This window comes from Larimichthys crocea, chromosome XI (genome assembly GCF_000972845.2).
Source record: "Larimichthys crocea isolate SSNF chromosome XI, L_crocea_2.0, whole genome shotgun sequence".
NCBI lineage: Eukaryota > Metazoa > Chordata > Actinopteri > Sciaenidae > Larimichthys > Larimichthys crocea.
In genome coordinates this window covers 9,858,190-9,875,289 of record NC_040021.1, presented here as the reverse complement: position 1 = coordinate 9,875,289, position 17,100 = coordinate 9,858,190, and the positions used below count along the sequence as shown (strand labels likewise).

The 17,100-nt window shown below is 42.1% G+C and overlaps 1 protein-coding gene across 6 annotated transcripts in view; it reads right to left on the bottom strand.

Annotated features, from left to right (window-relative positions):
* Positions 1-17,100, bottom strand: part of sash1a (SAM and SH3 domain containing 1a) — a 233,641-nt gene that overhangs the window by 47,187 nt on the left and 169,354 nt on the right. Inside the window, exon 1 of one of the 6 annotated variants that reach the window (XM_010734713.3) lies at positions 2,737-3,460. The exons of 4 other annotated variants lie outside the window; for them this stretch is intronic. In XM_010734713.3, coding sequence (XP_010733015.3) covers positions 2,737-2,844 — 108 coding nt within the window. In that variant the 5' untranslated portion in view covers positions 2,845-3,460. Of the gene's footprint in view, positions 1-2,427; positions 2,517-2,736; positions 3,461-17,100 lie in introns of those variants that run through there. One more of the 6 variants, XM_027283850.1, reaches the window with a different exon arrangement.

Genomic DNA, 17,100 nt, shown 5'->3' with positions numbered 1-17,100 from the left:
TTCAATAAAGACACGTCGTCTCCAGACGTGGGGTGGAACCAGGAGCAAATCCCCTTTCAGACATCTGTATATCCAACCACTTGGAGCAGCTGTAGCTCCTGCAGCCATACCATCCGAAACTGCCTTTGACTCTTAATTAGCTCAAGGGCTATTTACTCTGCTTCAACCACAAATAAATGACTGACTTACTTAGGTATTCTTATTAAACACATTCCACAACAGGCTGCTGTGTATGGTTAACCTCAAAGACAGGGGCCCCTTCAGAAAAATACACCAGGCCAACGTTCCCTTTGATTTACAGTCAAAACATGATGAAAACTTTGCAAATGTAGATGACATTATGTGGACGAACTCTTCGCCGATGGCTATTTTAACGCTTATCTGCGCTGTCACTTCAGTGTTAAGAGTAGTTCTTGAGTTTGGCATGTGTGCTGAAAACATACAGTAATCAGTGCGGAGCATGTTGACCAGATATTTATCAGGCCAGATGTCTATCTGTCCAAGTATGTAGGCCTGTTCTCACGTGTGGGGAGCCAAGACCAAGCACATTTGCAACAGTGAGTTAAGTTGGGTCAACAGGCTTGGAGCAAACCCAAAAGGGCATTTACATACAGTATAGGCTCCCAAGCAAAACAATAGTGAAAGCTATAGAGCAATGGTTATATATAGCAGGTCTTTTTACTATCAGGGAGATATGGTGTTGATTCACTGTTCTCAGGATTTTAATCTCAATGTTAGGAATAAAGTTCATTATAAAGTTCAATTGAAGAATCTTCGATTTGTGAGAGTTTATGATAAAGTGAAAAATCTATCCAAGATACCTCTTTGAAGCAGTGAAAATACAATATTTTATATTTATTCACTAGTACTACACTAATACTCCAAAGAAATGACAAGTTTGACTGAAAGCCATTGAATTTACATAAATTACACCGGCAAGCTGTCATCAACTAAACCAACCTATCACCCAAAGTCCGCACACTTTGAGAGAAAAGCAACCAACAGAAAATCATGCATTATCATGGTCGTCAACCGCTTAGTTCTAGTATGACAAACTGACCTGCTGAACTTTTAAAAGACACCCGAGTGTCAGCAGCCAAGAAGGCCGATCGAGTTCCATGCTTTCACACTTCTAATCTTTCTAGTACAGTTTGGTAGGAAAATAAGATGGTCACAGCTATCTAAGCCTTCGCAAGACTCAAGACATAAACATGTAAAGTGATACAGTACATGGAACAAGAATCCAACAAAATCTGAGGTCAGTGATTTTGAAATAATATCAGAGTGTGCCATGTCTGCTAGCCAGATGGCTATTGGTTTTGAAATAACTTGAGTGCGGCAGGATGTTTATTGGCAGGAAAGTTAGATCATTAAAATTAATGTTATTGGCCAATTAGTTCATGGCCATGTTGAGGTTAGCAAAAAAAATGATCTCTATCATCAACTGGCAAGATCTTGAAAAGTTTAAAGGATCACCATGATTGACATGAAATAGTGAGGAAATGTGAATGTGACACATTTATCAAGAACAAAAGAGTTCAAAAAGATTGGTGGCTGATGTGTGTGTGTGTCTTTCAGCTTAAGGGGAAAAACGTCAAAGATGAACACAGCCTTACAGACATTTGCTTCCAGAGCAATAAATCTGGATGAATTGCCTGGCTGGGAGCCAGGTCTCCCACCCGGTGTCAGAGGGCAGGACAGCACCCCCTCCTACGAGCTCACACACACACACACACACACACTTGCATTTACACACCATTCACATCTTCAGTGCCAGACCAAACCAAATTAACACCTCTGTCTTGAAGCAGACTGGAAGTAACTGCAGCATACTGGTCAGCAGATCAATCAGACCCCGAGGTCTGTAAAATCGAGACTGCTTTGGCAGCCAAACAAAAGAGCAGTGTAGCAGAAATGTGCATTGTTACAATACACAGCATCTCCAGAGTCAAGTATTACAGACACAGACATGAAAGGACAGTAAATCCTCCGAATCTCTCTGAAGAGAGCAGCTTACAAAGACAACAGGACACCTGAAATCTCTCATGCTAGTAGAGTTAAAACACTGTGGATACTCAACATTTGAAAATTAATATAATGTTGCAAAGTGTCCCCAATAACAACAGCACACTGTTATGTCTGGGATCTGGTGACTTCCAGGAATTGAAGTGAAATCTGGGAAGTCCAAAGCATCTCTAATAAACAGCATTTCTGCTCTGATCTTATCACCCAGTCTAGCAGTAGACACAACACATCTTAGATGGAGGCCTCGGCAACAAAATCAAACTTGCAGGAAAAACTGAAGCCTCTGGCTCACAAAGCAACAAAGCTTAACCTTGCTCTTCCAATGGAAACAATGTGGAAGAGCACTAAATTCACAATGGCCACAGCACACACAAATGGTTAATATTTTAAAGTGTAACATACCATTATTCTCCTGTTTGCATGGGCATCAACTCAACAGAATGAATTCACCGCTGGCAGCAAACTACATGCAACCCACCTGAATCCCAGAGCACATGTAGAGTGTGTTTGCACCTTGGGGCCTATAAGGACGCACTGCGAACAGTTGTTTTGGTGCGTGATTTGCACACACAGACTAGTTGGCTACACGATCACTCACTCGGCAAATCAGAGTCAACTTAGAGGATGAGGGTGAAAAGTCACAGTTAGGTGTGAAACTATGTTGTCAGTCTACAATCAGGATACCCCCACCCCCCTAAAAAAAAAACTTACCAGCATCCCCATAACGTCCGTCCACAGCTGGGAAAAACTGTCGGGCGCAGCAGCGCTGTCTGCCTGAGTCTCTTCAGAAGGCGCACCGGTCCCCTGATCTCCTTCCATAGTGTTATATCTTTTATTCAGTCAGACAAATCTGGTGCAAAGCTTCAAAACAAGCTCACAGGCAAGGGCCTGATCACCAGCAATAAACGAGATGTCGGTGCCAAGGCTGCTCCTACAGAAATTTGCCCTTGACGCACCGGTGAAATGCTCCCACATTGGTTGGCAAGATCCAAAGTTTAGTGCGTAAATTTCTCCCTGACATGTTTATTAAACTCCCACGACAAGTCGTGCGTCGAATTCAAATGATTAAAAAAAAAAAAAGAAAGAAACGCAAACTGAAAGAAAGGCGGCCTTGAGTTGTGTGGACCACCAACAGGTCACTCGTCTGAAAACTTCCAAGCGGTGTGTTCCCCGCTTCACAGTCCGCACTGCACGGATCCGTGCCCGCACAAAAACCAAACACCAAACCGAGAGAGAAGTCTTTTAAAGTGGGTGAAAAGTTTCCGAAAAGTTGTTTTGAATCCCTCGATGAGTGACAGAAAAACTGTCTAAACTAGTCAAGCGAGCGCACATAAGCTTATTTCCATTAAAAAAAAAAAAATCGAGTGAGAGAGCAGCCGGAGCACAGAGCAAATCCTCCAAACACTGCGCCTCCCCCTCTCTCCACCCGCCGACTCTCTCTCTCTCTCTCTCTCTCTCTCTCTTTCCCCTCACACACTCCTCCCAACAAAATATTACAGCAGGAAAAAAAAAAACAACCAAAAAAAAAACACACACTTGTCAGAAACACAACAGCCAGGAATGAGCTACTGACCAATCATTAATATTCCAATAATGAATGATTCATATCCCTACTTCAATAATGACGTCATTTGACCTTATGACATTTTTTATTCTTCTGAAACTTGTGATCAAATGTTTGCTGTATTACTCACTGGCGACTTTGCAGTGACCACATCCAACCTAATGATGCTTTTTATGTCCCCCATTGCCTTTATGGAAGTTATATAGTTTTATTATATGCTGTAAAAGTCCTCACAGGAGTACAGTTGGTTTAAAAAGTTTTTTTTTTTTTTTTTTTTTTTGACAGCACCCAAAAAACGTTTTATCTCATGCTGACACGGCTTTCCACCAATACGTCTCTCCAGCCGGCGTTGAATAGGGACTGTGAACAAAGCACATTCTCCACACAATTGAATGAAAAACAAAAAAAAGGCGCATGGGAAAAAATGCTTTTAAGAGGGTGACGCATACTGTGCCCTTTGCATGGCAGAAATCTGGACCAAAAAGCTTGGACAATAACACACAGAAAGAACATGAAACTTTGACTGCAACTACTCACTTTGAGTTAGTTTTGCCTTAAGGACTGCCACACACACAATTGTTGGGTAGACAATTTAACAGCAATTGTCTCTGTGCTGCAGAGCTCATTTGAATAAAGTAGGCTGAAAAGAAACATGTTATGTACAAGCATGAAATTGGCACAGCTATCTTGTCTGATCAGCCGTTTGTTCTGCTCCGCCAGCAGGCTACTCCCATTGTAATGAGGAACTCCACAGACTCTATCGCTGATTCTCCCTGTTGTTGTCAGGAGCACATTTTCTCAGAGCGGCAACAGCTGCCAGGTCTTGTGACAGATGCCAGAAGCACCACAGATAGAGCGAGACAGAGAGTAAGATTGAACATTTTAAATCACAGCTACTCACTCAGCTCCCTTTCCCATGCAGGTTCAAGTGAATCCGAAAATGCTGCTTCACCTGCCGTTTAACCACATCAGCATACGAGATCACATGCGACAAGAACGTACATTTTAAAGTTTTAAAAAGAACAGAACAGTAAAACTTCACATTCCTTTCTGTAACCATGTAAAAAGGTGATCAGTTACACAATAATCCCCAAAGCTACAGTTTCAGTGCAAGCAGATATGTGATATGGCAAACTGTGGATTATGCTGGGTGCAAAAGACACCCACCCACACAATTCACTGACATATTTTCATTTTTGCAACATCATCTAGAAGTGATCAATGTGTGTACAGTTTTATTTAAATTGTACTGGAAAGAGTCTACAGCTATATCAGCATCTCTGTGAGACTGTACTTAAAAGGACAGTCTGTGGCTGGTGGCCAGCACGCTCCCAGTTTGGAGAAGCAGACAGAAGTCCCAGCATGGAAGTAGAGCAAAGCACTGCGGGCTGTCTGACTACGAGGTAAAGCAGTGAGAATATGCTTGCTATGACGCACACTTAGACTAGAGAAAAGATCAGGAAATGAACGTTTTTGCTATTCAGGCTTGTCATCTGTCCCTGTATAAAATTTCACAGCAGTCCATCCAATCCTTTGTTGAAGTAGATCAATAAAAAACACATCATCGGGGAAGTAGAGGAAAAGTCAGTATGTTTTATCCCCTGGGGATCATGAACTGTGATGAAAATTTTTAAGGTAATCCATCCAATTGTTGATGAGATATTCACCTATTATCTAAGTTGTTTATTTTGATTTTAGCATATGTTTAATTTTATTTATTTTAGTACATTTTAATGTCTCAGGTATTTTTATTCTTATTTATTCTAGTTATTTTAACACTCACTAGTCACTTTTGTGCTAGGATTTTATTGCACTGACTAGAAGCACTTTCAATCTCGTTGTACCTGTGACAATGACAATAAAGATCTATTCTGTTCTATTACTCTTCTATGTTTAGCACTGATCATTCCTTAACATCACTCCTTAACATATAGTATCACTGTTCAAAGTGTGTGTAAGTGAAGAATGATTTGTACAGGCCTTGGGTGAGCGGAAGCTGCTCAACAGGATCCTGCTTACAGTCTAAACATACAGAACACACGCTCGCACAAGAGCCGCTTTGTTGGCCGACGAGTTGACAACCCCGGGGGTCTGCACTGCCGACCTCACATCTGTAACCTCTGGGTAACAGCAAGCGGTTGGACTGCTAGTGTGCACGTGTCCGTGCTTCCATTACATCATTGGGCTGTACATCAGTCTTCGTCCTCCTTGCACGGGTGATTGTGCTGTTCTCTGAGGCACCACCCTGATCTCTCCCACAAACAGTTTTCCTGCTACCCCCTCTCCCCACTCGCCTTACCCAAATACAAGACAGTATGAGCCCACCTGAACCAACTCAAACAGAGGGGTCAAACTGTTAATGAGAAGAGTAGGAAGCCTGTTGACTCAGCGCGCGCTCATCAAACACCGCTGGTGTGTGTGTGTAGATACCACCTTTCCCCTTCTTCTTCTTCACACTAACCACTAATCAAGGTGTCATGTTGCCAGACAAGGGAAAACAAAAGTCACTTGATAGTTATTTCACCATATGCTAATTGCTCATTTATTACATGTTGGAGAGGCGTCTCCTTTGATCAGCTCTTTGGAGCAAACATGAACATTTGGTCGGAAATGAGAATTCGAAGCATATGAACATGAAGAGGATACGCCTGCAAACAATTCACGGAGTCCATAGATGTGCCCTGAAAGTAGGATGTGGAAGCTAAACGTATTTCATGGTTTTCAAAATATATATGGGGTTCTTTTCAACAAAGGGGTGATGTCATGAATATAAATTGCTAGCATGGGTTACTTTGAACGCAATCCTGAAAGCCTCAGCGATCTGTCTTGATGGATGTTAAGTATTAAAGTTATTTTGACGCTTTCACTGTCTTTCATCTATTTTCTTTCATCTCCTCTCCTGTAGATTATCTATTATTAATAGCTTCATTGTCTTATGTATTCTTCTTCTCTTGTGCTGATCATCCTGTGGGATGGGAAAGAAATTACACTGTCATCAGGTTTGGGATGGAGCAAGGAAAACCTTGAGAGTAGTTGGAAAGCATATCAGGCGACATTTTCCTTGCCAAAGCTGTTTCAGCCCGGACTATTTTTACAAACTGGGGGTCATATCAAAAGCCTACAGGGGTTGATGTCCCACACACAGCGTATACATATATTTTAGGTTTGGGATTGGGCAGATCACAGCAGGCCAGTACAAGACAAAATCTCATTCCCTAGTTGCCTCTTAAAAGAGAAGAACACATGTTTCTTGCAGATATCACTACAGACCATGGACCTTACATCTACAAAAGAATCAACTAACCTCCCACGGAGTCCTTTCATTAACCACTAAATCACTCCCACAGGCTAAATAATGTGAAAGACTCAGATAAACTTACATCAAGGTGATAGATTTTCCTATAAATGTTCTTTCCCTGGATTACAGTGTATCAAGATGTGTCATTTTCTACCGTAGATGACTCAGCAAGATTATCGCAAAAACCCAGCCAGCGTGTCTAAACGTGCAGGGGTGGTGATGCGAAGCAGGACAGAATAGAGAGGAGGAGCAGATGGGAGATAAAGGTCTGTGGGGGAGTTAGAGAGTAGGCGAAGAGTCTTTAAGGCTGGACACATAATTTGATATAAATGAGACTGATAGAAGTTATATATGATCCTTAGAGGCTGTTTGCCTCGTAATGAACGCCACACTGGAGGTCAAAGTGCATCAAAATTTTGTTCTAACCATGAGTTGTTAAGACAAAATGATGGAGGGAAAAAGAATGCAGATGGTGTTAAAGCAAAGCAAGGCTTGTTGGACCTCCCCTGATAGTGAGAGTGACCCCTCTTGGAGGTCAGTGACCCCAGGCCTTAAAAATAGCCCCTGGGGGAGTCAAGAACCGTGGTGGCAGAGGTGATTAACAGCATGGTGGACAGACATCAAGGGCACCACCAATGCACTTAAGGAATGCTATACACGACCACACAACACTCACATACACATATACTCTCAGCAGTTTACACTCTGATGGATAGTAGTACAATAACTGAGTTTTACTACATGTATCCTCCTCACTTATCAATTACCCTTTTCTTACCTATACTTCTATATGTCTTCCTCCTTTTTTCAGCTCTGTACGAGTTTCATACCCAAAGCTTAATTGGATCGAACGTCCTGAACCTTTATCTCTTAGTTCTCAGCGTGCCTTCTCTTTGTGAATAATTGGGATCAAGATTTTCACATCATTAATTCCGCTTAGTCGATGGGTCAAAGGCCTGACGGTCCCTTGGCATTTTCTTTGAACCAGTCTGGATGTGAGTGTTTGTTATTCTTATTTATCTCTGTGTGCATATGTGTTCATGTCTATTCCAATATGCAAGCAAGTGTGTGTGTGTGTGTGATGAGTAGGCGGCCAGGACAGCCCCACTGTGCTTCACACGCCACTGAGTTTTGTGTGGGAGTTATCACACAAGCCCAATTAGCATGACAACTAATTACTGTTTCCTTGGTCCCCTCCCCCAGCTAAGCAACTCATTAAATTAAATCAACACACTGGTCTTTTCCACTGAAAACAGGGAGTAATAATAAACGCCTGGTGCTTGCTGTTTGTGTGCTCTGGGTATTACTTTTCATAGGGTGGTCAACCATAACACTGGAGTCTTTTGAAAGTTGGGGGAAATGTTAACTTCAAACATCAACACAGGAATCGCTTCTGGGCTAGAGGGAGGGAAACGGAAGATAAAGGAAGAGGAGTGTGTGTGAGATACACACAAATAATATGCATGGGCAACCGGGAGAACGATGAGAACAACAATAGAATGGAGAAAGAGATGAAGGTCTGCCTGGGGTTTGAAGTGCATGTGATAACCTGCTGTTTATAGCACAATACACACCGTCTGTTAAGGTTTCTCAAACGGCATGTACAGTGTATGGTATGTAGGGGGGCAATGTCAAGGAAAGTGTGCCGAATGTGCACACCTGCACCTACGGAATGCAAAATAAACATGAGTGCGTTGCAGGAATCGGTCACGGAGACGCACTGAGGATAAAGGAATACTAATCAGAAGGTTCTCGAGGTTTGCAGAAACATGACCCGCCTGCTCCGCTTCAACTCAAACAGAACTCTCACATTCTTCACGTTGCATTTAAGCGAATTTGACATTTATTTCGAAAAGTTCTGTATGTGTTGGCAAATGAGTAAATTATATTATGACTCCTAAGGAGGAAGTCTCCCCCACCTGAGTAGGATTTACTAAATAGTAAACCCATGCTTGTATGACGCAGTGGTAATTGCAGGTCCCGTTTCATGTGCTTTGTTTTAAGGGGAAAAAAAACACTGACAAAAAAACAAAGCATATTTCTCCTAAGCCCTGGATTTCCAGATTCTCCATGCAGTGTACGCCTCCATGGCCATGTGGTAGATGATTGTGTTACACTATTGTGCGTATGAGTGTGTGAACTGAGAAGTCAGGGTGTTTTAATCAGGCGAGACTGAAAGGACAGATGTTGTTTTGGATAGACGCGAGCTCCCAAAGGTATGAGCAGCACTCGGTGTAATGCCAGAGTCCTGTTCGGTGTTTTCAGGCAGTGTGTTCAAAAGAGAAATGGCCATCAGAGAAAAGTAAACTGGACCTTTGTTAAAATGCTGTTCACAGCTCCCTGCCTGGAAATAACAAGAACGGGGTATAAATTGCATGTTTGTTCGTTTGTTTGTTTGTTTGTGTGAGTGAGTCCACAGGTGCAGACAGTGGAGATGAGTTGGTCTCACTGTGGATGGAGGTCATGCGGCTCGGCTGGCAGCTGCGTTGGTGTCACAGTGGCAGTGCCAGGCTGACAGCTAATGTCCAGTGTGTCATACAGTTGACTGGTCGTCTCATTCTGTGTACTGTGGCTCTGCATTTGATGTACTGTCTACAATCAACTAATACGGTAATCGCATGCAGTTATTTATGTGACACATACTAAAATGTAAAAGTACATAAAAAAAGTAAAACTGTTACTACAGACTTCAGAACTCTGCTAGAAATTGTGCTTTTATAGAAATAACTTTTATAGATCAGCAGGGGAAGCATACATTTAAAAAAAAGTACAAAAACTTTAAAGAAATACTTCAGATAGTACATACACAAGTACTATATGTAGTATATTTTGTCACTGGTCTCTTGCTTATCAGAATATTTCACATGGGTATGTTTTGCCATCTTTTCTTCTACTTTTTAACCCCCTTTCAAAATACTGCTCCCTCTATCTGAGAATGGGGCATTAAAATGGGACATAGTGGTGCCCCCTACTGTTGTAAAATACACTTACAAACCCCAGAGCACAGGCGCTCTGGGGTTTGTACGGAACACTGGACTGTTCTTTTTTAAATCCTCTCGCACATCCTGTTATGTCAAGTCAGCCGCTCTGCCATATGTTAGCCTTTGAGCTAGATACAGTAAAAATAAGCTTGGCCTCGATGTTATGTGTGCTGTGAACACATACACTAATTATCCCCTGCAAGCCCAGTTTTATAGCACTCACTTCGAGTTAATTGGACAGAAATACACAAACAGGAACACAGGCCCGGTGCACGCACAGTCAAGCTTATGCATACACACACACACACACATGCGGGGATAGGGTAGCTTTGCATTTACTGTATAGTTTCACTGCTAACAAGACAGTAGCCGACGGGGCTCGATAAAGATTTTATGGGTCTATCTCGGTTTTGTTTCTCTACCTAAAAAACACTCTCACCTGTTGTCTCAGACACATAAAGAAGCGGGTTAAACTCAAATTTGAGCACGGTTCATGCATGTTCTTTTTGGAATTTGGACAATAGTAATCCAGAGCTAGGGAAGGTATTTATTAGGTGGGCACCTTGACCAGTGGAAACTAGAAAACAAACAACATTCAGTCCGTACAGAAGCAGAGGAAGACAGAGAGTCTCTTGTGGAGTGTGGTGTGAGAGGAATTCCAGTTGTGGAGATGCCGCATTATCCCTGGCACACATACATAAACAGACACAGATATACACTCGCACACACACACACACTCAGCCATGCACTCACTGACACGGAATCAGAAGCTGGATACAAATCTTAAAGTACCTCAAGCTCACATTTATAATATAAAATATATATATATAAATCACAGCAAGCCATGCATCATGAACACTCACAGCTTCACTCTCCCTGTAGATTTATATCACACCGCTAGCCATACATGGCTGACATTTGGTTATGTATTAGATGTTATAATAACTCATTCCACGGCCAGCCCCAGGCTGCTCTGTGGTACGGCATTCTGTAATTACTGTCAGTATTCACACAGCCATCATATATCTCACACACAACCCGCGACACATGATCTGTCACACATACTTGGCCATTTGCACATTAGAGGCAAATAAACGGCCATGTTAAAATACATGCTGACCTGCAAAAAAATAGTCCTCTGACTCCAAACGGTGGATGAACATCAAAACCTCAACGCAGAGGGATTTTCAACACTAACATATTATTCAACCAAATCCCAATGCTCTGCGTTGTTAGGAGTTACACCACTCTGTTGTTGGAGATATTGGTGAGTATTGGGCCAATACCAGGGTTAAATAGTTTCCTCATACTATAATTCAATTTCAAGAGCCAAAGAGAGAAAACTGACCCGACTTTCTGCCTGTTTCACAAACACAACCTCGACAAACGAAGACGCTCAGAGTACAAAACCTCCACCAAAAAGAAATTGTTCTTATCTCTGTCACAGAATCATTTGAACTGTAAACACTCCCTTAACATTTAGAATATGATCTGTGGCTCAGTTTATTTCATTGTTATAGCTACAAATTCCTTGGCGGCGGGCCTATCGGTCCACTGAACTGCATAGAAATCCATTTTCAGATATCCTGCTGACAAAGATACAGACAAAGAATCTAAGCAAATGGGAAGAAATCCTTCAAAACAATGACTTGTTGTTCATTTACATTTTATCCAGTGATAGTTCATTCAGTTCATTCAAGTACTTTGAATTAGTCTTAAGATGTGTCTCTCTTCTTCAGGTGCCTCAGACTAAATTGTTGACTTGTGCTGTATAACTGGCTCTATACTCCGGATTTAACTGCGGTTTGACAGCATGTACTGTATGTGGCTTGGGCAGAGCACATTATATAAGCCCTCCCTACTGACATCATTAACCAGAGTCCAACCTTGACCACAGCACATTCAGCCCCTTTCACATTTCCTTCCCAATAATTTATTATTTTTACTTGCGCTTCCTCTCTACCCTGTCCATTTGTATTTGCTTTCGGACATCACAGCGGGACAGAGGATCTTGGGCAATTTTAGTGATCAGTGTCTCATCAAAAGCTGGGTTTGAATATCCCAACTCTCTGTTTTTAATTAAAGTTTCAATTTATTTATTTATTTTTAAATATTAAAGTAACAGCACAGATGAGTGGGAGGCAGGACAACAAATCAGTCGCTCTGCCAGTGTCTCTCTCTCTGGCCACTCTGTGCGTCTATGTGTATGAAGCACAAGTCTCAATCTGTCTCTGTCTCTGTGTCTGGCTGTCTACACGAAACCACACAACACACAAACATAGTGCAAGCTCAGCTCAACCACTGTAGCCCTCCACTTTCACAGGAATTCACCCCCATTTTAGCCCAGAGGATCCTGCTTACACGGGCAAAATATGAACCCAGTGGCAGCGTCGAGCCGCAAAAACACGAAACTAAACAAAACTTGTATATTTTCCTAATTACTTAAACAGGTTCACATGGCGGTACATGGGGTCCTGGTCAAACTTGTGGATTGTGCTCTCAAACAAATAAAAGTGACGCTCATGCGAAGAGAAGGAGAAGAGTTATTTCGATGAGTGAAGTCTTCCTCTTTTTTAATCAGCATGGGTCAATTCAATTCTTTTAAGCTTGAACACAACAACGTGAATTTGACTTACTGTCATTCTCCAACTGAATTCAACACATTATCATAGAAATAAGGTTAGAACTAGAGCTGGGTATCATTTAAAATGTTTCTATACTAGTCCTGATGAGATACCTTACCTATACTGGAGCACCCCTCATCTATTCATCACGGTTTATCCTTATCAGGTTCACAGGGCAATGATTTCTCCATCTGAAACATTTAAAGGGTTTCTGTGCTGTAATTCCTGACTCAGAACCTTAGAGAGGGTAAAAGGGTTTGGAGGGTACCGTGACGATGCCCCGATGCTTAGCCTCAGCTGTGGTGATGGCTGCTCCAGCCTGATGAGACCTCATTACAGGTTGGTGGGGAGTCCTGTCGGAAATCTCTGGTCCAGATGGTCACTCAGAACCAATTAACACACCTTTCTGACTCACTCTCACCGACTCAATCCCTCTGTTGCTCTGCTATTTGTGTCCCCACAGAACTTATCAGTGTGTAACCTGGCCAAGCACGCGAAGGAGCACAACAACCAAACCACACATCCGAGCTGATAGACAAAAAACAAATGGAGCAGTCGGCGGTCATTAGCTCTGTATGTTTAATGATTGTCCTTCCAGTCTAGGTTAGAGGCCAGCCAATGCACCAGTAATGAGTCTGCTCCACTGCCCCCTCACCCTTCTGGAAGAGCGGAGCTTCTCTGGAGCCAAGACGACTCAGCGGGACCAGAAGCGGTATAAAGGTTAATGGGCCCACTGAGATTAAATGCAGGTTGAGTAAAATTGAGTCTGGGATACAGATGGCTCTGCCTGAGGTCAGGACACATTTCTAAACTGGAGATTCCATGTTTGAATACAAACTGCACGTGGCTTCATTTGGTCTGTCTTCAATGCACTACAACATAATGTGTCATTAAACTGAATTGGGGTGAACAAGAAGCTGGGTTAAAAAGAGGGCTGCTATTATTTTCATTATTAATTTTGATTAAATCATCGTGATTAGTTGATTCATCTTTTAGTGTGTACAATGTCAGTAAATAATTTCCCTTCCCTTTCCAAGTTGACATCTTCAAATTGTTTGGTCAGAACAAAGCCCAGAATATTGAATTTGTAATAATATCAACCTGGAACATTTGAGAAACTGCTACTATCAAATGTTTTCGCCTAATACATTATTGTGATTGTCTAATATGAAACTATATATGTTTCCTGTAATATGAGTTCTAAAAACTGGGTGAGTATTTGGGGACAACTTGATATATTTTTCAGGCTAAAATATAGATATAGACAATGATCGGGTATGATCAGAGGGATGAATACAAGCTAATAGTCCCTGGAGGACACACAAACACACATATTTACACACATTCACAGGAGGCTTGTGTTGGTACAGGAGTGTACTGCTGCAGGGGCTTGATGCTGAGCCCATGCTGGCTGAAAAGATATCCATACCCTGTGGCGCATAGCTGGCATTTAGCCCAGACCAATGTAGCATTTACCTTCCTTCTCTCTGATTATCGCTTTTCCTCTCCTGCACCATCTCTTTTCTACAACATCAGCATGTATGCATGCATGGATCTAATGTGTCATTCACTTGCACCACTTCCATAACCCATTAAATGTGCCTAAGACCAATCGGACACCCCTGTTTATATTACTTTCTCTCTCTCATCTTCTACACTCACTGTTTCCCTTCTCTTCTAAGTCAGAGTCTGGAATATATTGAGGGACAGTTGCAAGACGATCTGGTGTTGATCTCAGAGCAGAAAATACATGAGCGCATATAAGTACAGACCTGAGATTTGAGTATAACAATTCAAAGCTCTCTATATCATATCTGGAGGGCAATTAAAAACCTGATTCTGAGCTGGGGAGGGGTATTTCCAAAAATGTGTGTGTTCTGGAAGAAAGAATCGTACCTCTCTGGCTCAGGTCCCAGAGTCTGATGGGTGGGTGTGTGGGGGGACTAGGGATGTGGAGCTGAGAATATGTAGGATGAAGATTGGTGTCACCATGACAACCGAAACACCACAGCTCACATTAGGCCCATTCAGTACGTTTGAGTTAATATAATTAGTATTCATGTACATTTTTATGGAATGCAATCAAAAGGACCGTCACAAGCTATCAATCAAGCCACATTTATTAGTATAAAAACTAAATCTACACTATGCACCTGGTGATATAAAGATTACAGGCTATGATATGAAATATGGCAAGCAGCTCTTTTAAACCTCTGATCCTCAGACAACAACCCTGTAAGTACACACACAAAAACACTTGTCAAAGTAAAACATACTTTGACATAAATATGAAAAAGCTTTACTCACCATACACTGAAGCTCAACAAGACCTACAGGGATAAAGCTGGAGAGTCCGGAGGCAAAATAACACATCTTCACTTTGCACTTTGAGTCACACTGAAATTTAACTGTAGCTAGAAAAGAGTCTGCCCAGCTTAGACACTGTCTAGTTCCATGGTTTAGTTGGCCCAGTCATAACCTCAAACAGACATCTGATTCAGCCTGTTTATGTACACAAACGACTGGCATCAGAAAGCAGGACATGTGGTGGAAACATGTTTACAGCTGTGGTCTGGGTTTTAGATGTGACGTAGTGGCAAAATGAAAGGTGGGTGTCAGTGAAACAAAAGTATGAAATTGTGCATTTTCTTGGATGAACTCGAACACGATGAGACTCGAAGATAGCAACAGGAAGGAGAACACTGATTGAGAAAAGGTAGAGAGGGCAGACAAGAGTTACAAGAGGATGTTTCATGATCTAGGGGGCAGGACAGGGCAAGACAGGACGGGGGATTTACCATCCACAGCTGGAGCAACAGCTCCCCCTGGGGCAAACCAGCAATAATACATAAGACCTCACTAGATCTACCTCATGACATTTGCCACCAAGTACCACGGCGATATCCATTTTTTTGGTATGTGTTTACCAACCTTTCCTACAGCCATTAAACACCCACCTCTGAGTGAGACTTTGCAGGACGAATCCAGAGAAGAGAAAAAATAATTCACTCTGTGATTCATTACTGGCTCTTGATCCCTTAACGTCTCATAGGAGTTCACAACTCATACACAAAAGAACTGATCCGAGCACATGTGTTTGCAAATGCACACATGCACTTGCCTGTGCCTACAGTACTACATATAGTACACACATTCCTCATGTGTATCCATGGGTGCGGTTGGTGCTCCTATGATTATTTTTCCATGGCTGGTAGCACAGCTGTCCTAGGAAGAAGCAACCATTCATTTATGGATAGACTGTTGCTTGAATGAGACGCCAGGGCTGGACAGAGCTCTGCCAACCTGGAAACCATTCTGAGTGGGGAAACGAAGAGCTGTGCTCCCATGCCTATAGTATGTCAAAAGCAGAGTCTAATTGGTTTGAATATGAGCACAAATACATTGATGTCAACTACAGACCATAACATGAACGCAGTTGCCTATGTTGCCCACTAAAAAAAGCCACAGGACACGTGTGCCAGAAGCCAAAAGCCTCAAACCGAGGTTGATGAGTGTAACCACTGGCCTTACTTACAGGAAATACTATAACTACACCCTGTCTAAATTACAGCATACAAAAACTGACCGGTTTGAGTTGTGTCATAAGAGAAAGGTACACTGAATGAATGCTAACATTGTTGACACTCAGTGTTTGCCTAAAGACAAAGAGCACTGAATGCATTAGAAACAGGACAAACATGCTTAAGATGGATTTGGATTTGCATTAATTACATTGGCTCATGGTTTACTTTGTCTTTGTCTTGTTTTGTCTTCACTCTTGTATTGGCACGCTGTTACCATGACTGATGCCAACTTTAAATATGTGAAAACCAAAGGCAAAAAACAAACGAAACAACAACAACAACAACAGGCATCATGCATCTGTTGTCACCTTTTTCATTTGAAAATGCAAAAACATTAAATGTAAGTGCTAAATTGGCCTTAGCAGCTTATTTCTTATTTATTTTAACATCAAAATGTGTAAAAAAAATACTGTCAATACTGACAGGCTTAGCCGCATGCTTAATAATAGATAAATATGATAAATCTTGACAACAGTACAGAGATGCTTTGTTCATTCTATTCCCATAAACTTTTCTGTACACATTTACATTATTTTTAGAAATATGTAGTGCGGCACACCTTGTCTGCAGAGAGGGACCAACTCAACAAAACTGATGACTGATCTACAGCGCCTCTCGTGACCAAAAGCTCCACAGTGTACCTTTAATTTCTTCCAGAATTATCACCTAAGTATTCCCAGCCCTCTGTTTTGATATATTAAAACAATGTATGGTGTGTTGGACTGTGAATGTGTGCATGTCAGAGGCCTCTGTCATGCTGCGTGCTGTGAGATTTGTGACGCCTGTAAAGGATCAGACAGTGGGGTTTGTGGGGGTCAAGACAGCTTTAGTTGTTAGTGCAGATACTGAGTGTGAGAAAGTCCTGACGGCGAGCGCTGGCTGCTGCTGATATGAGTCCTCTGGGACATCCCCTCTACTGAGGTCATCCCCTCGCACTCCAACACTCGTACATCACTGCTGACATCACCCACTGCTCCTCGCCAAGCCGTTGCCAGGGGCAACACAAACAGAAAGAAAGCATATG